This window comes from Papio anubis, chromosome 14 (genome assembly GCF_008728515.1).
Source record: "Papio anubis isolate 15944 chromosome 14, Panubis1.0, whole genome shotgun sequence".
NCBI lineage: Eukaryota > Metazoa > Chordata > Mammalia > Primates > Cercopithecidae > Papio > Papio anubis.
This window is the reverse complement of record NC_044989.1, coordinates 71,728,616-71,752,210: the sequence shown is the minus strand read 5'-3', so window position 1 is coordinate 71,752,210 and position 23,595 is coordinate 71,728,616. Positions and strand designations below refer to the sequence as shown.

Here is a 23,595-nt window from a genome sequence, read left to right as displayed (position 1 = left end):
GGTTGTTTGTCTAGTTATTTATTGTAGCTTTAAAATGTTACTGCATAATATAGATGTGAATCCTGTTCCTAAAAACAAATACTCTTCAGTTTTTAAATTTTCATTTTAATTTGTTAATTTTAATTTCATAAATGTTTAAAGTAGTTTCATTAAGTCTCCAAATATTTTAATTTTACTCAACTCCACTCAAAACTGGGCAGATAACTTAGGTTTAAAGTTCAATCGCTGTACACAATGCAATGGGTTTTAGTGTATTTACTGAGCTCTGCGATCATTCAAATAATCTACTTTTAACATAACGTGAAATTACATATAACTCGTACTCATTCTCTTCTACCATTTTCTCAAGCACACTGGCTCTGAGTGCCTCAAAACATATATCCTATTCTACTTTCAAAGATCTCTAGTGACTACCAACTCCTTTCTATTTTAAGAACACTTCTTCCCACTATTCTAATGGTGTCATTTCCATGACTTAAACTACTTCCTGAAATCTCGCTCGATTAAACATACTTTCTACAAGTTGATTATTACATACATTTTAATGTGTTGTTTTAAAAACACAAAGCCAACACACGCTTATAGAAAATTTAGAACATAAAGATAAATCTAGATTGTTTTAAGTATTGATGACATCATTAGTCTGAGTCTGAAAATGGTTACTTCCCATTTGAGTATCACTGATAAAAGAGCAGAAAGAGTATGAAATACAAGTAGAAGAATGATCTACAAAATCTTACAAATATAGCTTCCTAAAAAGCCAAAATAGATAAAGTTTGCTGGTATAAGCCTTTCTCATACATATAGTTATATATTAAACATATTAAAGATATAAAACATTTCCTATTTATTAAACATATTGAAGATATAAAACATTTCCTATTAAACTAAAATCTTGAGTAAAACTTTGACATATTAGAAAGCCATCTGTCCCCATCATTAAAACTATGTCTCATTACAACAATACTAAAATACAGGATATTTGTATTTTATATTTTAAAATCCCTTAGCTTGGAAGTTTACTTTGAGATACTGCTTTTAAACACTTTCTTTTTAGTTTTGTAAGTAAATGTAGTGTTTTTCAAAGCCTGCTTGCAGAGGATATGAACAGCTATTAATCAACTCTTACCTTTTTATGAGATGATAAAATCAAGATATCCTTTAAACCACCAAATGGTTTTGCTAAGTCATAAACTTCTTCTATAGAATATCCTTTATTAGGCAAATTAGAGATAAGCATCACACACATTTCTTCTGTTTCCTTCAAAACAAATTTTTAAAACCTGGTATTAAAATTTCTTTAATTGCTTTTATATTTACTTAAGTTTATACTGTATTATCATGTTTTATGTTAGTATATCGTTGCATTTAATACAGAGGAAAGTCTGATAAACTCAAGAGGCTGGTCTGAACCTCAAATTAAAAAGAAAAGCAAAAAAGCTTGCAAATTTACACTCTTCAAGAGTACACAGACTAATTGTAGTTATACCATCTGTCATCTAGTTCAGGTCTGCTGGTCTCTTTTTCACCCACCGTTTTTTTTTGAGAGTCTTGCTCTGTTGCCCAGGCTGGAGTGCAGCAGTGCAACCTTGGCTCACTGCAAGCTCCATCTCCCAGGTGCAAGTGATTCTTGTGTCTCAGTCACCCAAGCAGCTGTCACCCACTGTTTTCAAACACAAGTTCATTTGTTTCTGGCTACAACTGCTTCCTTTCATATACTGTCGCCATCCCTGTGCCTTGTGATAATATCCCCAAGCTCCAAATCAGTGTGTATCCTTTTATCCTCCTGAATAAGATAATCACTTTTAGGCAATAAATAATAAAAAAGCTCCTGAGAATCTTTACCCCATAACCCAATCCTCAATGCAATTAAGCACTTTGTTTTCTGCCATCCCTTGTCTCAGATATATTTTATTCTTCAAGGTAACCCTCTCATCAATGCCAATTATTCCTTTCATGCTTATTGGGGAAATTTCTAAAGATGATGTGTTATAGTCAACTTGGCAATTTTTGATCTCTAGGGGAAAAAAAAAGGCAGGAAGTTACAATTTTCATAAACCAGTTTAGTGTGACTTTAAACTAAATTGGTACTATAAAATACTCTTCCTAAAGTAAGACTTACTACTTAGTTACTACTTGAAGAATGGCTCTACCAGACAAAAATAAACTTATGCTCAACACCTGAAGGATCTAAAAATCTACACCAGTAAAATGTACATTAATCACTGTATTCATAATAATATACATAAACACAAGAAAACAATTATTAAGTGAACTTTCTGTCCTTTACATAAAACTGCAAACTCCACTTGCTTCTCCACAAATGCAAACAACTGGTATTCTAACCATTAACATATCTCCCATTTACCTCTAAGAAAAAAAGAGATTTCACAAAATTCTACTGATTCTAATTTAACCAACTACTGTCTACCCAAAACCCATTTTGGCATAACATGTTGTTTTCAATGAATAGTAATCTTCAAACAACATGTACATTTGTTGATGATCTGTTCCTAATTTTTGTGACTTAACTCTGCACCTCAGGGTTTCTGAGCTAAAATCACATTTTTTTCTCTTTTCCTTTTTAAAAATCATGTGTTAAAAGTCATAAATGACTGGAATTCTCACATGCCAAATACCGTGAATTTTTTACCTGGCTTTATAAGAAAAACATCTTTTATTAAAATGTCTTGAGCTTTAAAGAAATAAATAAAATATGGAAACTGACCTTGCTAACTGGTTCATTTTCTGTGGTCTCCAAAGCAGCATCTTAATACAAAATAAAATTTAAAATGATGCAGACATATTTATCAAGATCCCACTTTATTCCACAATAGATTAAACAGTAGCTACATGAAAACGTATAATACAAAAGTCTAGAGAATAACTATGTAACAAAATAACTACAAAAGTGACACTGACTTTTAAAAAATACATTTAAATTTCATTCTTTTTCAGATCAAAATTTCAGATTAAGAGATACAGACATGAATCATAATAATCTTAATTTCACTTAGGTATGGCATTGGTAATTAAAATAAGTAAATGCGTTGGGGAGATACTAAATTAAGAATTTCTTTTCTAAAAATGTTAACTTTCCTTCTACCTTTAAACATAAAAGAACAAATTAAATTTCTATTGACCCACCACAAATAGCTTCTTTAGCACAGTCTTCAGTGGCTTTGACTTCAATACTGGTCTTTATTTCAGAGTTTCCTGCATCAAATAGTCTGCTTTAATAGTCTAGTAAAACACTAATATAATTAAACTAATGAATCTAAACAGCAACTTAAGCTAGTTTATTTTGACATTTCAAGTCTCCTTAGGCTGACCTAAGTCAAACATCTCTCTTTGAAAAACAAAAGACAGCAATCCCCACTTTGATAATTTTTAGGCAAAATTTCAAAATATACCTTAAAGATGATCTAAAGAAAATAAATGGACCCATAGAGGGAAACCACACACACTGGGGCCTATTGGAAGGTGGGTGGTGGGAGGAGGGAGAGGATCAGGAAAAATAACTAATGGTGCTGGGCTTAATACCTGGGTGACAAAATAATCTGTACAACAAACCCCCATGACACGTTTACCTATGTAAGAAACCTGCACATGTACCCCTGAACTTAAAAAGTGAAAAAAAAGAAAACAAAACAAAGCACTGAAAGACTACATTTCAAGCTTACCTGGTACGGTCACAGGTTTGTTAGAGTCTTTGTTTTTGACATTCCCAGTCTTTTTGGCTTCTAGAGACTTCTTCCCACCAGATTTTGCTTGTAAAAGTACAGTGAGCCATTATTCTAAAGGTCTGTTAAATCATTTAGCATGTTTCACACTAATGTATTAGTAAATTAGTTTGACTTTATTACAAAAGCAGCCCTTTTCTAAATATTCATTATTTCTATTTATTTTCAGTACCTCTTTCCCAATAAGATTAAGTCAAGATACAACTTTTTGGTGATGCCCTCAAAAAAGCCACATCTTTAACTTTCACATGGCAGACCAACATCATAATCACATACACACAAAAATAATACTGTGTAATTTCTGCAAAGATTCTTTAGAATTAGTCTATTAGGAAAGATACTACTAAAAAGATTGCTCTAGTTCCAAGGTGCAACATTTATTTTAAATAGTATTCCATTTCTTTATGGAAAAAAATGAATTCTCCTAACATAATCTTTTTAAAAGTAACAAGCATCTAAGAAATTGTACAAACTGGAGATGGCAATATGAATTGACAACTCTAAAAAAAAGAGGGAAACAAAGATTTAAACCATTTATGGAGGGAAACGACAGAGCAACCTGTGATTACAAAGCTGTCAAAAATGTACAGTTATATAGCTGCATATTTATGTGATTGTTTACATGCACAAAAATGTATCTGCCTATTTGCCAAAGACAAAATTCCAACAAAATGGGTCAGGTTTTAAATATCAAGGAAATATCTACTAAACTATTCAAGTATTAGATGCTAACAACTATTATACGAATTTAAAACGTGAATAAAGAATAAACAATAAAATCTCTCCTCCCCAATAGTCTTACCTGTTTTGATTGAAGCTTTATTACCTTTAGCAGCTACCGTTACCACAGATTTTACAGAACTTGCTGATTTCCCTAAATCACAAAAGCTGCAGTCAAAACTGGTTTACTTAACTGTATCAACAATCCCCAAAGAACTTCACAGAGAAAAAAATATAAGAACAATAGACTATATTTTATTCAAAACATAAAATCATCTTTGGGACATAGGCCGTTTTCTAAATCTAGCAATGATGATAATTTCTTCAGAAAAAAGAAATCATTGAAATAAGAATCTACCTCCCTACTGGGGTATAGGTTAAACATCCCTAATCTGAAAATCCAAAATCTGAAATGTTCCAAAACCTGAAACCGTGAGTGCTGCTGACATGACACAAGAGGGAAATTCCCACATAAGTACTTAAAAAAAACTTTGTTTCATGCACAATATTATTTAAAACACTGTGTAAAATTGCCTTCAGGCTAAGGTGTATATGAAACATAAATGAATTTCACGTTTAGACTTGGCTCCCATCCCCCAGGTATTTCATTATATATATGCAAACATTCCAAAATCTGAAAAAAATCCAAAATCTAAAACACTTCTGCTCCCAACCATTTTGGATAAGGGATACTCAACCTGTACTTAAAACAGCATTCATGCAAGTTAAATAAATTTCTGAACGTGTGGATCAACTAGAAGCAAAATTACTAATTCCAAGGACATAAAAACAATCCCATACTTTTAGCAGTTCCAAAAGCAGTTAAACCTAGACCCTCCCAACCCATGCTTCCATGGCTCCTAATTGATTAAAAAGCATTCAAGAACACTTATATCATGGTGAGGTCATATAAAGATTGTTTTGACTCATTCCTACAGTTTCCTAGCTGTACAGGACTATTTAAATTGCTCTGACCATTATTTGTACCTACATTATCTATTACTATGGCCTATTTTCCAAGATGGTGCTGTTTATAAAGATGGGATCATCAAAGTGTTGTAGAAGACTGTCAGAGCCCAAACACTTTCCATTCAGAGAGCAACACAAGATTTAACTTCGAAATTAGGATTCATAACAACTAGCAAGAATGGATGAGGAAAAAGCCCAAGATCAAAAATCAACAGATCTAAACTAAACCCCAACTTATATTGAGAAGCTTTGGGGCACTAACAGATTTGTGTACATATTTCCCTATATATAAGGGTGATGATTGCCAGAATTACGTAACAGGAACCTTATGAGAATACAATCATACTTTTAAAAATCATACAAAAAACATTCACTGACATCTACAAAAATCAACTGAACCAATTTACAAATCCACCCTTTATATTCAAGACAGTCCATAATCTTTGCTCAAAAAGAACAATACAAATCCTTATAGCTTGTCACCTAGCTTGTCAATTCTTAGTCATTCACGACTTTTGCCACACTGCAGTAAACTGAGCCTCAGTGAGCCCTTAAGATATTTCTTTCACTATCCCTATGTTATTATCACAAGTCAATTCACTTTATAACTTCTATCTGGGTACTGGGACTTAAGGAAAAAATAAAAAATAGCCGGCATTAATTTCCAGCAAGTAAAGGAGTGGCCATCAGCTTAATCCCAGTCTACCACATCCCCAGTGACTCCATACACTTGGTATCAAAGTAACAGCAAAGTGTTAGCAAAATAAATGCAGCTTCAAGACAAGTTTCCCAGCCACCCATGACCCACTAGCTTCAAGACAAGTTTCCTAGCCACCCATGACCCACTCAAATTACTGCTTCTAAGAAACTACTATATGAAAATTCTGGATCTGCCACTAATAATGATTTTTGCCAGTTCCAGGCTGTTTCCTTTCCTTTTTAATATTATATGAAAGATTATTTGTTTATTTATTTGAGACAGAGTCTCCCTAGGCTGGAGTGCAGTGGTGAGATCTCGGCTCACGGCAACTTCCACCTCCCAGGTTCCAGGTTCAAGCGATTCTCCTGCCCCAGCCTTCCTAGTAGCTGAGATTACAGGTGTGCACCACTGGCACCTGGCTAATTTTTTTGTATTTTCAGTAGAGACAGAATTTCACCTTGTTGGCCAGGCTGGACTCTTAACTCCTGACTTCAGGTGATCCATCCCCTTCGGCCTCCCAAAGTGATGGGATTATAGGCGTGAGCCACCATGCCCAACTTGAAAGATAATTTAATACACTGATCTCTATTCACTTAAAAGAAATGACCCTGAATTAATGTGGGTTTAGCAGAAATGGGAGACAAACTGGAAAGGATTATGCCAGGGAAAAGAGAAAAAAACTTAATTATTACCTAAAATCCCACCATAGCTCACAAAAACCATAAGGGATCATATTTATTAAACTATTGTATAAAAGAAAGGAAGAGAGATCTCAATAAAAGAGAAAGAGGAAAATATGTGATATTCACCATGAGAAATTTCTGCAGTTAAATTATTTCAATAATTACTATAGGAGCATTATCTAGTACATATCATTTCTCAAAACTGCTAGATGATTATAAATCTCAAAGATTAGCATGCATTCAATACAGACTACGTCATGTGAAATCCAAGACTACTACCATACGATTTTAAAATACTTTGAAGTTTTAATAGTCTAGAATCCTAATTTAAAAAACATACCTGCAGATTTGTTTACTTTGGCTACAGATGCCTTGGCTTGTCCAGTTTTGGCTAAAATAACAAGAAAAACATTTAAGTACTACATTACAAATAACATCATTTGGATTTAGTTAAGTCAACCTAGCAATAATTTAGAAAGAACCCTGCAAGAAACATCCCTATACTCATCTTTGTATGTCCATGGAATTACTATGGGGGCAAATTCTTAGATATGAACTTGATGTGTCAAAAGGCATACAGATTTAAATTTTAACGATTAACATTAGACTGACCTCCAGAAAGGCTGAACCAATTAATATTCCCATCAATAGTACATAAGCATAGGAATTATTCCCCATTTCCAAACACACACAATATATCAAGTTAAAATCCTGCCAAGTCTGACCCACAGACTCAGGCTGAGCGACGGATGAAAAAAGTACACAGACACAGGTATTTTGCATGAGTGCGGCTAGGGGACTGCTTGGCCTTAGAGACACCGAAGACAGAATGCAGCCCTGATAAGCTGGAGCCGCTTGTATTTATTCAGTACAGATTTAATGACAAAGGCCTGGAGCCAACACAATCTGTAGGTACTTGTCGCCCCTTCCCCCCATCCTTGGGAGCAGTCCTGCGCGCACGGATAGGATGATTAAACGTCTGCAAAAGTAAATAAACTTGTCTAGATAAATTCCTTTACACTCCTTTGTTACCTACTTCTTGCCCTTAGCATCAGGGTAAGAGAATTTAGCTGCCTTCAGCCTGTATTCTCTCCTGAAGCTTTGCAAAACCTCCCGGACTTCCAAGAAGGTTTGCGTCTCTCCTTATAACTTTTCCCATCACCCTGACTGATTTCCTGCTCTCCTGCATCTCCCCCTTTTTCTGTTTTTTGCATCAGGTTTTGTTGATTGAAGAGTATTGTTGATTGAAGAGTACAGATGTGTGCAGCAACAGGTTTGTCAGGTGTAGCGATTACTGCTCGTATTCCGGCTTTGCATCCTAGAATTGGTAAATAACGTAAGACAAACATGAGTATAATTAGTGATATCTTTTTCTAATCAAGGAGTGGGAGTCTATCCAGGAGAGATGTTCTTGCACATCCTTCCATATGGCTGTCTGTTGGGCATGTGGATCTATGGCACTTAGCAATTCTAGATTTAAGTTGCTTTACGACTGCTGTTAAATTATCATGTAAGGTCACCCAGAGGTGTTTCACCTCATCCCAACTATGTATTGACTGGCTCCATGGTAGAGAGGTGACAGAGATATGCTTATGCTCCCAGTCGGTTTAATTGCTGTCAGAATGCCAGCGCCATCTGTCACTCCCCTACATGTTCCAAGGCAGTCTCGAGGGCTTGCAGATGTGGAGGAACCTTATGATTTATACCCCGTTGTAGAATAAGTTCATTAGACACATTTCTGGTCAAGTTATCTACAAAAGTAGCTGTTTGTACTGACTCAGTAATAGATGCTACAGCAACACTAGCAGTTGGTAGGATGACTACGGCTGAGACTATAAAGGCTGTAAGAGCAACTATGAATCTTTTGTGTCTGACCTGGGATATGGCATGTTCTAAGGTGGCAAAAGCAGAGGAAACTTGCCAATAGTGTATCAAACTGACTGGTAGGAATGTCTCAGATTGCCTCCTTAATACCATAACACTAGTAATATTTAAATTAGATATACTGTAATTAGTGATACATGAGGTGAAGCAAGCCTGTCCTTGCACTCAGGTCACAAACATGGAGTTTTGGGGTGTAATGGAAATACTGGTTCCCGTAAGAAAAACATATGGATGAGTAGTGCAAATCAGGCACTGATCTGTGTGATTATGTATAAAGGTTATAGCATAACTGTTACTGGAATTATGGTATGTCCCATACCAGGTGGTAAGGGTGGTGCTAAGATGTCCCAGATGCCATAAAGTGTCTTGGGGTGGCATGGACTCTACCTGGGGTCTGGGATATCCCATCCCCTCTTTGGCCCAAATCCCATAAAGGAATGGACATGGCCACGAAACTATGATTGATATCACAATGGACGCAAACATCAGTATGTTCGCCCTGTAAACAACCGTCAGGGGCTCCAGTCTAAGATATTAAATTGCCTAACTGCAGACTAAGGGCTTGTCCCCCATGACAGACCTCCCAGCCGAAGTGGAATCCATTACTTTCCCGGCTTTGTTCTTTAGCACAGGGAGGAATGCTGGGGAAAGTGGCACTGATTGCATTGCCCGGTTTGAGGCTACTGGCAACCAAGAATGTTAAGGCATTTCCTTTGCCCATGACGTACCCATAATTTTGTTTGGGCAGGTACACAGTAAGGGTTAGAACTTTTAAAACTTACACACAGTGGGAGGACAGTGGAGTGATATGTAGTGTTACCTGGCACCTTAGTCCAATGTGTGCCACTAATAAGGGACCCTACTAGGGGTGAGTCAATCCCTCCTAGCCAAGCAGTTACATTATTAGAGGCTGGAAGGGGGTGTCTGCCCAGGTAACAGGGCATAAGAAAGGCGGATCTAAGAGATGAGCCCAACAGAGTGTAGCAGGTACGGGTTGCAGGGAAAGCGAGAGCCTAAAAAGGATCCTATGTGAGTTGCAACTTACACCAGAGAGCAAAGCAAGGAACAAATTATCTGGAGTGAATGGTTTCTGTGTCTGGAGCAGGATTTGCTCAGCCTTGTAAGTTGTCTTCTTCAGCATCCCCCAGGTAATGTCCGGGGCTTGTGTTGTCTGAGGAAGCTGTGTTGTCTGGAGCTGCGGGTCCTGTGGGGTCATTTCCTTCACTTCTGGTACCGTGTTGGGTCCTAGCCACGCCATGGTATGGTCTGATGCATCATGCTGGAATCCAAAGAGGGCCTGAGGGGGGTGTGAACACAAGCATATCATCTTCCCCATGTTAGCAATTCATTTGGACATACCATACATTACTATTTACATCTTTCCATAATACTGTGGGTTTTGTCTTGAGAAGATTTAGCAAAGTGCTTTTCTATAGCTGATTGAAATTTATCATTTAAATTGAAGAAATTAAGCGTAAATAACGCTTGTGCTACTAGTGTTGCAGGGTCCTTACTCATTTTCCCCTTTTGTTTCCTGAGCATATTTTTAAGGGTGGAGAGGGCATGTTCTATTATGGCCTGTCCTTGGGGGTTATACGGGATGCCTGTGGAATGTTGGATGCTCCACGTGTGACAAAATTGTTGAAAATGTGAGCTGGCATAAGCCAGATTATTATCAGTTTTAATTTTTGTGGGCCACCCCATAAGCACAAAAGTTAAAAGGTGTTTAATGATATATCGGGTGGACTCTCCAGGAAGAGCGTGTGCTAATTAGGTAGGAATTGGTTATCAACGGATACATGTACATATCTTAGTTTTCCAAATTTAGGGACGTGTGTAACATCTGTTGCTGTAACTGATTAGGTTCTAGTCCTCTACGATTAATACCTGTTGAAGGAGGGGACGTGCCTGTGAGCTGGCTATCTGGGTATTGCAGGACAATTTGTTTAGCTAGTCTTGGGGTAAGCTGCAATTAAGTTTCTCTAATTTTGGTGGAAAAATCGATTCGACTGGGTGGCTTGGTCAAGCAGTGACGTCATAACCTGCAGGTCTGCTTGATCACTGCCATAAGCCAGTGGGAAAGGCAGTGAGCTGTGGGCTGGAATATGTGTGATAAAATTGACTGTGTATGTTGATCCAGCAATTGCTGAAGTCCAAGAAAAGGTGCACTCAGGGTGGGCTCGAGAGCAGACTTTATGAGCGCCATCTCAAGGTTTTGCAACAAATAAACAGAGTCACTAACAATGTTAATGGGCTGAGAGGAATAGGTTTCTAGGGCCAGTATTAGGGCTCCAACCTCAGCTCCCTGAGCGCTGAGGCAAGACTGCTTCGAATTTTTACTCAAGAAAATTCTTATGACATCAGGGTCATAACCTAGCAACAGACTGCATCGTCTGCGGCCCATATAGATGACTTTACTAACTAGCTGGATATAGTGAGATAGTGTTTTAGTCCCAATATGTGAGCAAAACACACATTCTAGGAAGCGCAGCCCTGCGGCCATCTGTCCTATTAATCCTGTAGAGGAGTGTTTAGCAGGAAAAACAAACAACTGAACTGAATATCATGGATCTATGCGATCTAGATGCCTCTGAGAAATAACTTGGTCTATTTCCTCAATTTCCCTTTTTGCTGCAGGGGTTAAATGCCGAGTGAGTCTAGGACAGCATTGCCTTTTAGGACAGAAAACAGGTTCTGTAATTTATCAGTAGTTATGCCTAAGGTAGGAGGATGCCAGTTAATATCACCCAGTAATTTCTGATAATCATTTAAGGTATGTAAATTGCTAGTATTTAATTTAACCTTCTGAGGTCTTACTGACCAGGAAGTTAGTATGTATCCAAGATATTTCCAAGGTGAGGACATCTGTACTTTTTCAGGTGCTACGATTAACCTCTTAACAACAGAGGTATATAAACTTAAGTTTACAACAGAGGCATATAAATTTAAAAGTACTGGCTGTTGGGTCTGCTAGTAAAATACCATCCACAAAATGAATAATCTTAATTATTAAGAAATTTTTTTCTACTGGGGAGCAAAGCCTGATTTACATGATGCTGACACATGGTAGGACTGCTCAGCATTCCTTGAGGAGTATTTTCCAATGAAATTGGTGAGCTGCCCTTTCGTTACTGATAGCTAGTATGGTAAATGTAAATTATTCTCTGCCCTGTTCTTTAACAGGAATGTATAAAAGCAGTCTTCTAAGTCAGTATCGACTATAGGCCAATCTTGAAGAATTGCCACAGGGGAAGGGAGTCTCTGTTGAAGAGGCCCCATAGGTTGCAAATTAGCACTGACAGCCCGTAAGTCATGCAAGTCTCCATTTGCCAGACCTTTTGGGAATGATGAAAATGGGCAAATTCTAAGGGCTGTTTGATGGTTCTATATGGCTGGCTTTTAATTGCTCAACTAATTTGTGGGCTCACTGTAATTACTCTCCCTTTAAAGGCCACTGTTTTACCCAAATTGGATCTTGAGACAGCCACGTCAGGGGTAGGGGAGGAATAACAACAGTGGTCATTATTAGAAAGGGGTTTGCAGCTCCCACTGGGCTAAGAGGTCCCATCCCCAAGGTTAACAGGGACGGTCATGATTAGAGTTTTGTAACTGTTTTTTCCCTCCAAATCGCAATGTTAGGGGGCACTTGCTCTGCTTGGCTGTGTGCACTTCCCCGATGCCGACAATTTTTGTTTCTGAGTGACCCAAGGCCAAGTTTCTGGCCAGTTTTGATCACTAATAATCGAAATATTTGCCCCTGTATCCAGTAGGCCAGTAAAATTCTTATTTCCAATTTTTAAGGTAATCATGGGTCTCTGATCAGTGATTAATTTTTTCCAATATACTCCTATGGCTCCCGTGCTTCCAAACTTCCCTTACCCTTTCCCTGGGCGCTGGGGACCCAGTATGGTAAGAGTAGTAACTGAGCTATTTTAGATTTAGGAGGAAGAATATGCAGACTGACCTTTACATTCCATCATAACTAATATCTCACCTTGAAAATCACTATCAATCACTCTCGTGAGCACACTGATTCCTTTACTGGATAGGCTTGATCATCCTAGGACCAATCCCACCGTTCTGGAGGCAGTGGGCCCCAGATCCCTGCTGCAACCCTTTTAGGGTCTTCTCCTTCTTTTAGCACTAATTCGTTGGGGCAGAGTAAAAGTTCAATCCTGTGCTCCCAGAGGTGGCTGTTCTGAAAGAGTGGACTGTGGGCTTTCCAATTGACCAAGGAAAGCTGCTGGCACTGCCCAAGTTTGGAGCAGGGCCTGGGGCTGGCCCCTCATGAAGTTTCCTGATTACTTATGGGGTTGCCATCTTCTCAAATTTGGACTTGCATTGATTTGCCCAATGTTTCTCCTTTCTACATCGGGGGCATACAGAAGGGGGTTCTTTTCCTGAGTTACCTCTTCATATGACCTGGCTCTCCACATAGAAAACAATTTGGGTTTTTCTCCCTTTTCACTTTAGGAGGCTTTATTGCCATAGCCAATATTTTGGCTTTGTGTGTTTCAGTCCCCATCAGTTGACATGCTCATGTAAGTTCCCTGACCGTAGCTGCCTTTCCTCTGACTGTCTGCATTGCTTGCTGGCAGTGGACGTTAACATTTTCATAAACCAACTGCAACAATAAGATATCAGCACCCTGGGCTGACTAATTTGTCTCTTAATTGCCTGGGTTAACCAATTGATAAATTCAACAAATGGCTCCTAAGGCCCTTGTCGAACATTTATAAAAGATCCCTGTTGAACTCCGCTTTCAGAAAGTCGGTTCCAAGCCCTGAGAGCACACACAGACACTTGTGCATAGGCTTAGGGAACAAAACTTAATTGTTGTTGTACACTGGCATAGGAACCCCTCCCCTGAAGCACAGCAGCTGTTATGTCTTGCCTGGCCAATTGATTCTGGTTGGCTTGTTGTTCACACAACTCATCATACTCTGCCTTCCAGAGAGGGACTGACTGGGCTCTAAAGTTGTTTTAGTTAGCACTGACCAGTCCCATGGGGCCAAACAGAAGTTGTCTGCTACGGCTTCAGTTAATCCTTTCGTAAATGGACTAACAGCTGTGTTTGCGCGAATGCTTTCTCTTATCTTTATAAGTGTCAAAAGAAATGGGTTCACATACCTGATCGCCTTGGTGATCTTGCATTTCCGGACAGGTTAAGAGCTCCCCTTCTAATGCCACCTGCCTAAGACAGGGTCCCATAGCTGTAGTGTATCCCTTGTCTTTTTTCCAATTTATTGGGGGAGGGGGCTCAGGGAAAACCTCCATTTCCTCTTTAGTATCTTTACCCAGTAATGGCAGTGATGAGGGAGGAGGCGGTGGCACTAAGGTAGGTGATGGTTCCTCCTCCCTTCCCTTCTTGGGCTCTTCTGCGTACAGCGGGGCCAAAGCAGCCCTAACTAAGGTCCATACGGTTAAAGACATTACTGGGATCCGTTGCCCTTGTGTATGATACTGTTTAAGGTTTTTCCCCACTTGTTCCCAGAGTTCTAGGTCCAGCGTTCCTTCTGCTGGGAACCATAGATTATGGGAAACAACAGTTTGCATTAGGTCCCTTAACTGAGCCTGTGAAATTGAGGCTCCGCTATCTTTAAGCAGTTGTTTCAATACTTTTATATACTGTTTCTGTTGTGCGGATAGCTGTTGTCTCATGATGAAACTCCAGCTTGAGAATTTCCCTGAACTTGGATATCCCGAGCGGGCACCAATGACTTACTGACTGCACAATCTCTTCGCCTTCATTTTCGGGGGTTCCGCTGTGATCCCTTGCAACGTTCCTCACGAGGGGCACCAGCTGCTGAGTCTGATCCGCTGACTCTGGCCGAGCGACGGATGAAAAAAGTACGCAGACACAGGTATTTTGCGTGAGCGCGGCTAGGAAACTGCTCGGCCTTAGAGACTCCGAAGAGAGAATGCAGCCCCAATAAGCTGGAGCTGCTTGTATTTATTCAGTACAGATTTAATGATGAAGGCCTGGAGCCAACACAATCTGTGGGTAACTGCTGCCCCCGCTGTAGGGAGCAGTCCTGCATGCAGATGATGAAAGGTCAGATGATCAAAGGTCGGAGGATCAAAGGTCGGATGATCGAAGGTCGGCAAAAGTAAATAAACTTACCTAAATTCCTTACTATTTGCCCGTAGCCTCAGGGTAAGAGAATTCAGCTGCCTTCAGCCTTTATTCTCTCCTGAAGCTTTGCAAAACCTCCCAGGACTTCCAAGGTTTGTGTCTCCTTATAACTTTTCCCCCCACCCTGACCAATCTCCTTCAAAAGCCTAACATGGTTAACTGAAATGATCAACCTTCCCAATGTTAAATGGAAACTGGTAGAATTTTTTTTTCTTTAATTGTAAGTGTAGATGTATCCATCTTCTTATGTTTAAAAGTCATCTCCACTTCTTTCTCTATAATCTGCCTAATCATACTATTTTCCAGTTTATCTTTTGAGTTGAGGCTTTTTTCTTATTTTTTATTAGAGTTCCTTATATATTAAGAAAATTAACACATAGGTTAACAATTTTTTTAAAAGTCACTCAAAATACTGATGCACTAATACATTTTATGTAGTCAAATGTCTTCCTGAGAAGAACTTCTCAACCTAAATTTTACAAAAATATTCTCCACACTGTTATCATCTTATGTATCATAGTAAATCTTTGATCCAACTGCAGTTTGATGTAAGTGCTTTTACTTTTTTTTTTTTTTTGAGATAGAGTCTCGCTCTGTTGCCCAGGCTGAGTGGCATGATCTCAGCTCATTACAACCTCCGCCTCCCAGGTTCAAGCGATTCTCCTGCCTCAGCCTCCTGGGTACCTGGGTCTACAGAAGAGCACCACCACACCCAGCTAATTTTTGTTTTAGTAGAGATGGGATTTTACCACGTTGGCCAGGCCGGTCTCAAACTCCTGGCCTCAAGTGATCCAGCCACCTTGGCCTCCCAAAGTGCTGGGATTACAGGCGGGAGCCACTGCACCAAGCAGAGTGCTTTTACTTTAATCAAAAGTAAAAAAAAAAAAAAGTAGCTAATGAATAATTGATTGTTTCTCAACTAATATGAAATATCATACAAATTTACTGATGGTCTGTATGTTTTGGGAAATATCTCTGGATTCTCTTCTGTCCTACTTTTTGTCTACATAACTATGTGAAACGATTCTAAATCTTTGAACTTTGTAATATATTTTAATATTCATTGTGGTTAGTCTGTTTTCATTGTTTTCTTTAAAGAACTGTCCTGCCTATTCTTTTATGTTAATTTCTTAAACTTAGAATCAGCTTATGTAATTTAAAATGTTTTATCGCTATTATTCTTTATACTTAGTGTATAAAGAAAAAAAGGTTTAGCTGGACGAGGTGGTTCTGGCCTATAATACCAGCTACTCAGGAGGATAAGGTAGAAGAAGCACTTGAACCTGGGAGGTAGAGACTGCAGTGAACTGAGATTCCACAACTGAACTCCAGCCTGGGCAACAGAAAAAAAAAAAGAAAAGAAAGAAAGAAAAAAAAGGCATTTTGTAACAGTGAAGCCTTCTATCCAAGAAGGTTATTTTTTCATTTAAGACTCATTTTATGCCTTTTAATATTTTAGTTTTCTTTTTATAACTTCTACTTTTTTTACTGTAAATGGACTATTTAATATTAGATTACATAAGGAGCTCTTCTTTATAAATAAAGCAATTAAACATTACATATTAGAGAATTAAGATGGGTAATTATAATTAAATAGCACTGTATAATTGATTCTCTTAGGTTCTCCATCATACTATCATATTTGCAAATAATGGTGTATCCTACTTTCCAATTTCCATGCCTCCTGAATTACATTGTACTGGTTAATGGTTATTAGTTTTAAAAAATATTTATTTTAACTCAAAGAAGTGCTGATACATAGTCTCAGTTTAATGGGAATGCATCTCATGCATTATTAAGCATATTATTATGCATATGCTGGCTTTTAACATATGCGTACTTGTATATGTGTGTGCATAAAAAAGTATATATACACACATACCATATTTAAGAAACTTTTTTTTTTTTTTGGAGACAGGGTCTCACCCTGCTGCATAGGCTGGGGTACAGTAGCACAATCACAGCTCACTGAAGCCTCGACCTCCTGGGCTTAAGCAATCCTCCCAGATCAGCCTTGCAAGTAACTGGCACATGCCAACATGCCCAGATAATTTCTTAATTTCTGATACAGACTAGGTCTCACTATGTTGCCCACGCTAAGAATTCTTTTTTAAATGCTAGAAATGGATGTTGAAGTTAATACCCCTTTCAGTGTTTATGGAAAGGTTCATACGTTCCTTTTTTTAATATGGTAGAATTGAATTAACAGATTTCCTCATTTTGAACCATCTTTATACTTCCAATACAACCCTCTCTTGAGAATAGTCCATTATTCAAAGTGCTCGCAGACACTGTATGTTAAAATTTTACACTAAAATTTAACATTATTATTCCTAAATATAATTGTTCTACAGTTTCATGAAAGCTGTCAGCATTTAAAAAAATACTTAACTTTCACCTTTGGGATAATTATAAATTCACATGGAGCTGTATGAAGTAAGAGGGAGAGACCCCATATACCCTTTACCCAGTTTCCCTCCAATGGTTAACACTTTGTATAACTGTAGTACAGTATCACAGACAGAAAATTGATACAATTGATACCATCTACCAACATCCAGATTTCACTCATTTTACACACAATGTGTACTTAGCTCTGTGAAATTTTATCATAGGTGTATATCAGTGTGATTACCACCAGCCAAGATACAGAACAGTTCCTTCATAACGATCTCTTCTAAAACCCATTTATAGCAATAGCCACCTCCCTCCCACCAACCCTGACAATCACTAATCTGTTCTCTCTCTGTATTTTCATTTCAATATGATATACGTGAAATTTTATAATATAAAACTTTTTAAAATAGTCATTCATCCACTGAAGAACATTTGGGTTGTTTCCAGTTTGGGACAATTAAAAACAAAGTACCCATAAATATTCGTGTATAGGCTTTTGTATGAGCGTAAGTTTTCATTTCTCTGGGATGAGTGCTCGAGAGTATAGGTGATAAGTCACATAGTAAGCACATGTTTAGTTTTGTTAAGTTAAACTTCCACACTCTTTTCCAGAATGGCTGTACTATTTCACAACTGCTCTTGCACACAATGTATGAGTTTTTCTACATACACATCAGCATTTGGTGCTATCATTATTTTTTATATTAGCCATTCAGATAGGTGTGTAGTGTCTTTGTCAGTATTTGATGTATTAGCCTGTTGCCCCACCTTTTCTCATTCCCCCTTTTATAGGAAGCTTTCCCTTCCCCTGAATGCCATGGTATAGCTGAAATCGATATTGCTTTCTAAAAGATTTGGTGGAACTCACATGTGGGAGTTCCCACAGGTGAGCAGAGGGTTTTTACTGTGGAAATAACTGACTTAAGCAAACAAACAAGAGATCTCTGAATGGTGTGAATCACTTTCTTTAAACATTTTCTGAAATATTTTAAATTACTGACAACAAACATTCATTATTTTTATAATTAGATTTAAAAGAAAGCCATTTTCAGCTGGGAATTGAAAAGGTAAAAAGAAAAGGGGACATAGTATTTATAAAAAAGAGAAAAGCCACAGAAAGAGAAAAAAATCATTCGATCAAGGAAGTTTCATCAGAGATGAGCCTTACAGGATAAATCAGAATCTGTCCCCCAACTCTCCCCAAAAGGAGTCTTAACTGACTTTTTATCTTCAGTACCTTGCCTGTGACCTATTAAGTGCTTACTAAAGTTAAATGAAGTCAGATATCAATTCTATGCAAATAGCATAAATAAAGAAGCAATGAAATAACATGGAAAATAAACTATTCTGAGTGACTAGAAAATAGTACGTAGTTGACTGTTAATAGGTTCAAAAGATAATCTGGGGTCAAAGGGCAAAGAATAATTTACGGAAAGTCAATGAATTTGGACTTTATTCCACTGGTCACTAAAAGTAGAATGATCAGATTTGCTTTAAAGAGACCTCTGGGCAACAATGTGTATAATAAAGCAGAGAATGGAATAAAAAATACCAGTCAGGAGGCTATCTTCAAAAGTCCAAGCGTGAGACGATAGGTCTGAATTAAAGAGTTATAGGCATGATGAAGCTACATATAAAGAATCTGAGAGCTGAAGTAGATTCAAGGGAAAATACAGATCTGCCACTGACCGGCTGAAAAGAGGAAGGATGTTATCGAAATCCGAGTTATGTCAAACAGAAGAAAAGAGAAGACAGGGTTAAGAATTACTCTACTGGATGATTAGTAGTAACTGTAATATAAGAAAATGAGAAGAGTATACTCAAGGGGATAGAAGAGTTTATGTATGTATGGGAGATGTCCTTAAAGACTGACAGGAAAGAAATCACCCAGAAAGAGGGCCAGGCATGGTGGCTCACACCTGTAATCCCAGCACTTTGGGAGGCCGAGGTGGGTACATCACTTAAGGTCAGGAGTTTGAGACCAGCCTGGCCAACATGGTGAAACCCCATGTCTACTTAAAAAAAAAAAAAAATCAGTCAGGCATAGTGTCGCATGTGTGTAATCCCAGCTATTCGGGAGGGTGAGGCAGGAGAATCACTTGAACCTGGGAGGCAGCGGTTGCAGTGAGTCAAAATCATGCCACTGTACTCCAGACTAGGCAACAGAGTGAAACTTCATCTCAATAAAAGAAAAAAAAAAAAAAAAAGAAACCACCCAGGAAGAAAAGTATGACATGAGAAGAGGAAAAGATTGTTAGGAAAACTAGAAAGGCTGGAGAAAAGTAGTGATCCAAGGAGATCAACAAGTTTTCATTCCTGAGGGAGGTAATTTAGTATATGCACAAAGCTTTGGAATCATAGTTTTGCATTCAAATTCTAACTCCTCCATGTGACCCTGAGTCATTTAACCTTTCTGAATCTATCTCTTCTAGAAAATGAGAACAATATATTTTTTTGAGGTGGAGTCTCGCTCTTGTCATCCAGGCTGGAGTGCAGTGGCACGATCTTGGCTCACTGCAACCCCTGCCTCCCAGATTCAAGAGACTCTCGTGCCTCGGCCTCCCGAGTAGCTGGGACTACCACCACCACACACGGCTAATCTTTGTATTTTTAGCAGAGACAACGTTTCACCATGTTGGCCAGGCTGGTCTTGAACTCCTGACCTCAGGTGATCCGTCCACCTCAACCTCCCAAAGTGCTGGGATTATAGGCACAAGCCACTGCACCCAGTCAAACATTAACTATAACTCAAAGAACGGTTTGAAAGATTAAACAAAGTAACATAAATATACTATGTGCCCAGCATAAATATCATACCCACAAATGTTAGGCTTCTTTTCCTTGTTTTCTCTCTTCTGGAACAGATTGTGTTAGTAGGCCTGTCTACTTAATAAGTCATTTTTACCTCATTTTGTATACTAAATTCTAACTTTAAAACAAACTAATCCTGCATCACCTTTACCCTGGTTCTGCTTTTGCTCTGTGTCACAGAACTTCTCATTTTCTAAAACTTGTGTTATTTAATGTTTATTTTATATTTTATATTTGTCATCTCAAGTTAAAAATGTAAACTGTCTGGTGGGATGCCTATTTGGTCCACTGATACATCCTAAGCCTCTACAAAGTACCCCCTATCATGGGCATATAATAGGTACTCAATAATTACTATTTTTCTTTTTAATTAGTACTGGGTAAGAGCTCTAATGTTTCCATTTATGATCAAATTACACTCTTGCTTCCTCCCTGTGCTTATAATCAAATTTATCCTTAAAACTGCCCTAATTAACTCTTCCTGTCACTCTTCAATCTGAGCAGATCTCAAAAAATTATCAAGTACCCTTCTTTCTCACCTGTCACTTTCTCAGTCCTGTTTAGAGGTTCCTTTTTCTTTCTACATTTATATTGGAAGGAAGTACTTGGCTTTTCAAAATTTAGACCAACTTAAAAAAATTCCCAAGTATCTCACTTTCAATGCCACATGATTGGCTGACTAAAGAGTATCTCCAGCAGATACCTGTGACAGCTGAAATTTGGTAATGGTGAAATCTAAGGTCCTACCCCCAAATTCAAAGACACCACTGTGAGTTTTCCAATTGTAATCAATAATATCATCACACTCTTAGTAAAACCTATCAGGACTGAAACTTGGAAATTTTTTATTACTTAAAAATTTTTTTAAACTCATTTACTAAAAAATTCCATACAATAAAATGCAAATTTTACCTCCTCACATCACTTAAATTAACCTTTTTCACATCAGGTCCTGATCATTCCAAAGTGAAGCCCAACTGTGTTTTCTCAGCGGGATTTTTACATCTCTCCAATTTATCCAATCTATATAAGAATCCTAAACAATTAGTGAGTGGCTCCAGATTCTCTACTGCAATTTCCCAGTCTGTACCAATTGTTGCTAGCCCTTATACAGAAAAAATAGAGTGCACTTTTGCCAAGCTTAAGAAACAGTGGACTAAACAAAGCTAAATAGGTTTCTTTCCTGAAGGACTTCATAAAACGTGTTCTGTGAATTATTTTTTCAAAAGAGAAAAAATAGCTGTAACACACACCCCAAACTTTTTTACCCAAAACGTCTTTCAGAAATTAATCTTTAATACGACACATTCTGAAAATGCTACTAATGGGGTCAAATTTGAAAACTTCTCAGCATGACCCTTCAAGGCCTTCAGTAGAATAACTCCACTTTGTTACCCTTGTTATGTGTCCCCCACATGAAGTAATCTTCTGCCTCCACATTTTATCTCTTCACATAACGTTACCTAATTTAAAATCTTAATCAAAATGTACTGTCTTCCAGAAGCCATTCATAGTATCTCTACTAACCTTCAATACTTCAGTACTCTATGCAACTAAAAACTACAGGGAAATGAGATATTCCATACAATCCAATTTTCACCTCACTAGTAAAACTTAGTACCTAAATTCTTATCTCATTCCAGGCAGAAAAACCAAAACACACTATATTTTTACCTTCCCCAAACAGAACATACAAAATGCAATGTAAGTTCCTAAATTTGTGTCTGCCTTATTTTAGCTTTTCTTTCCTGTCTTTCAGCATTGAGCTATTTATTCTCACTAGTACTAGTCTCAAAACTTTTTTCCACCTTCTAGTCCTAAATGGACTAAGAAAAAAGAGAACTCGGATTATAAAACTGTATGCAATATTTATTTAACTAGATTCATAATGATGGCTTCAAGTATTTTCCTGAGTATAAAGAAATAGATTTTATCACATGAGTATGATAATATCCATTTCTGGATAGTCTTTTTTGCTTGCCTTTTGGCTCTCAATTAACCTTCAAAATCAAAGGAGACCAGATAAGCAATCTTAACATACCTTTCTCAGGTTTTGTCTTGTGGGTTTATCGGGAGGGGATGGAGGGAGATATTGCATAACTAACCTAAACATGTAAAAAGCAGCTATTAACTATGGAACTAGGATAGACATTTCATATACATTATCTTAGATTTGTTGTATTTACTCCAGCAGAGATTCTGTAATTACACAACACTAAATATTAACCATCTGCTTAATACATGGGTCAATTAAAGAATGTAATTTGGGTCTCCTTCATTAAAGCACAATAGTGTCTTCCTAGCATCATCATCTAAGTTTCTACTAAACTGACAAGATACATTCATTTGAAAGAATGTTAAAAGTAACAACTTACCAGCAGAAGTTGAAGTAACAATTTCAACAGCTTTTGAAGCATCTGCATCTCTTCTATTTAAGAGGAGAAAAAAAATTAGCAGCAACTTAGGAATTCCAAGTTCTTCAAAATCCTAAAAATGTAATATTTAAACCTAAAAACGTTTAAAATAATTCAACTGGAGTGATATCCCTCTTAAATTGTAGTTATAGTGATAAAATATATTAAAAATGCAGTTTTAAAAATTAAAATTTCTTAAGTCACATGTACATTTCATTCTCACATATGAAATCAGAGTCACTTACTTTAAGGTAGATGCAGATACTTTCTTTGACTCTAAAGTCTTTCTCTTCACCTCTTTGTTCTATGTAGGAAAAATATTTTGAACAAAAGAAATTTAGTATAAAGCAATTTTAAAAATATAGAACAAAAAAATATAAAATCTTCCTAAAGGATACATGCTTATTACACCTTTTTCTATTTATAAAGACATTTTTTTTCAATTTGTGATTACACAGCCTAATTTTACATCTCATCTTTTACAACTCATCTGCGTTTTCTTATCATTCAGTTTCCCCTTATCCAAGACCCCCGGTGGATGCCTTGAAACCGTGCTAGTGCTGAACCCTATATATACTATGTTTTTTCCTATATATACATGAAAGTTTAATTTATGAATTAGACATAGTAAGAGATCAATAAAAAAAACAGAAAAATGCTCTCTTCAGCAGAACATACACTAAAATTGGAATGATACCGTAATTAGCATGGCCCCTGTGCAAGGATGACACATGTATTTGTTAGGCATTCCATATTTTAAATTTAAACAAAAAGTTGTAACAATGTAGTGTAATAAAACTTACGTGAATATGGTCTGTCAAAACATCTTACTGTACTGTAGATCTTAGCTTCAGCATACAATTTTTTTCTTTCCTTATTAAGTTGAGAACTTTCACCTTTTCACTTGAAGCATTTTACAGCTTCTCTTTGGCATATCCAAATTGCCAGCATCACCATACTTGCACTTTAGGGCCATTATTAAGTAAAATGAGGGTTATTTAAACACAAAGCACTGCAATACAGTGACGGTCAATCTGATAACCAAGACAGCTGTTAAGTCACTAGTGGGCACATAGCATATAAAGTATGGATAACTCTAGACAAAGCAATGATTCACAGCCCCAGTGGGTTGGAGTTG

The 23,595-nt window shown here is 37.4% G+C and overlaps 2 protein-coding genes and 1 non-coding gene across 13 annotated transcripts in view; 1 reads left to right on the top strand and 2 right to left on the bottom strand.

The window, feature by feature from the left end:
- Nucleotides 1-23,595, bottom strand: part of ZNF638 (zinc finger protein 638) — a 151,953-nt gene that overhangs the window by 25,688 nt on the left and 102,670 nt on the right. For 10 of the 11 annotated variants that reach the window (XM_021924935.2, XM_021924937.2, XM_003908798.3 and 7 more), the window contains exons 9-16: nt 22,703-22,761; nt 22,419-22,471; nt 7,156-7,206; nt 4,546-4,617; nt 3,684-3,770; nt 3,148-3,216; nt 2,729-2,769; nt 1,130-1,261 (exon numbers count right to left, since the gene is read on the bottom strand). In XM_021924935.2, the coding sequence (XP_021780627.1) occupies nt 1,130-1,261; nt 2,729-2,769; nt 3,148-3,216; nt 3,684-3,770; nt 4,546-4,617; nt 7,156-7,206; nt 22,419-22,471; nt 22,703-22,761 (564 nt within the window). The remainder of the gene's footprint in view (nt 1-1,129; nt 1,262-2,728; nt 2,770-3,147; nt 3,217-3,683; nt 3,771-4,545; nt 4,618-7,155; nt 7,207-22,418; nt 22,472-22,702; nt 22,762-23,595) is intronic. The other variant, XM_021924936.2, reaches the window with a different exon arrangement.
- On the bottom strand, nt 7,591-15,465 carry LOC110741080. The gene is made up of 2 exons (XM_021924946.2): nt 13,830-15,465; nt 7,591-9,996 (listed from the first exon to the last, which is right to left on the bottom strand). Exons 1-2 carry the CDS (start codon nt 14,358-14,360, stop codon nt 9,595-9,597), a joined length of 933 nt encoding a protein of 310 aa, XP_021780638.1. The 5' UTR covers nt 14,361-15,465; the 3' UTR covers nt 7,591-9,594.
- On the top strand, nt 23,115-23,216 carry LOC116270377. The gene has a single exon (XR_004178422.1). It is a non-coding gene; the product is annotated as a U6 spliceosomal RNA (small nuclear RNA).

Coding starts and splice junctions, on each gene's coding strand:
- LOC110741080 (XM_021924946.2), bottom strand. CDS start 14,360: ATGAGACAACAGCTATCCGCACAACAGAAACAGTATATAAAAGTATTG. Junction 9,997..13,829: donor AAGATCACCAAGGCGATCAG/GTATGTGAACCC, acceptor CACCCCCCTCAG/GCCCTCTTTGGATTCCAGCA.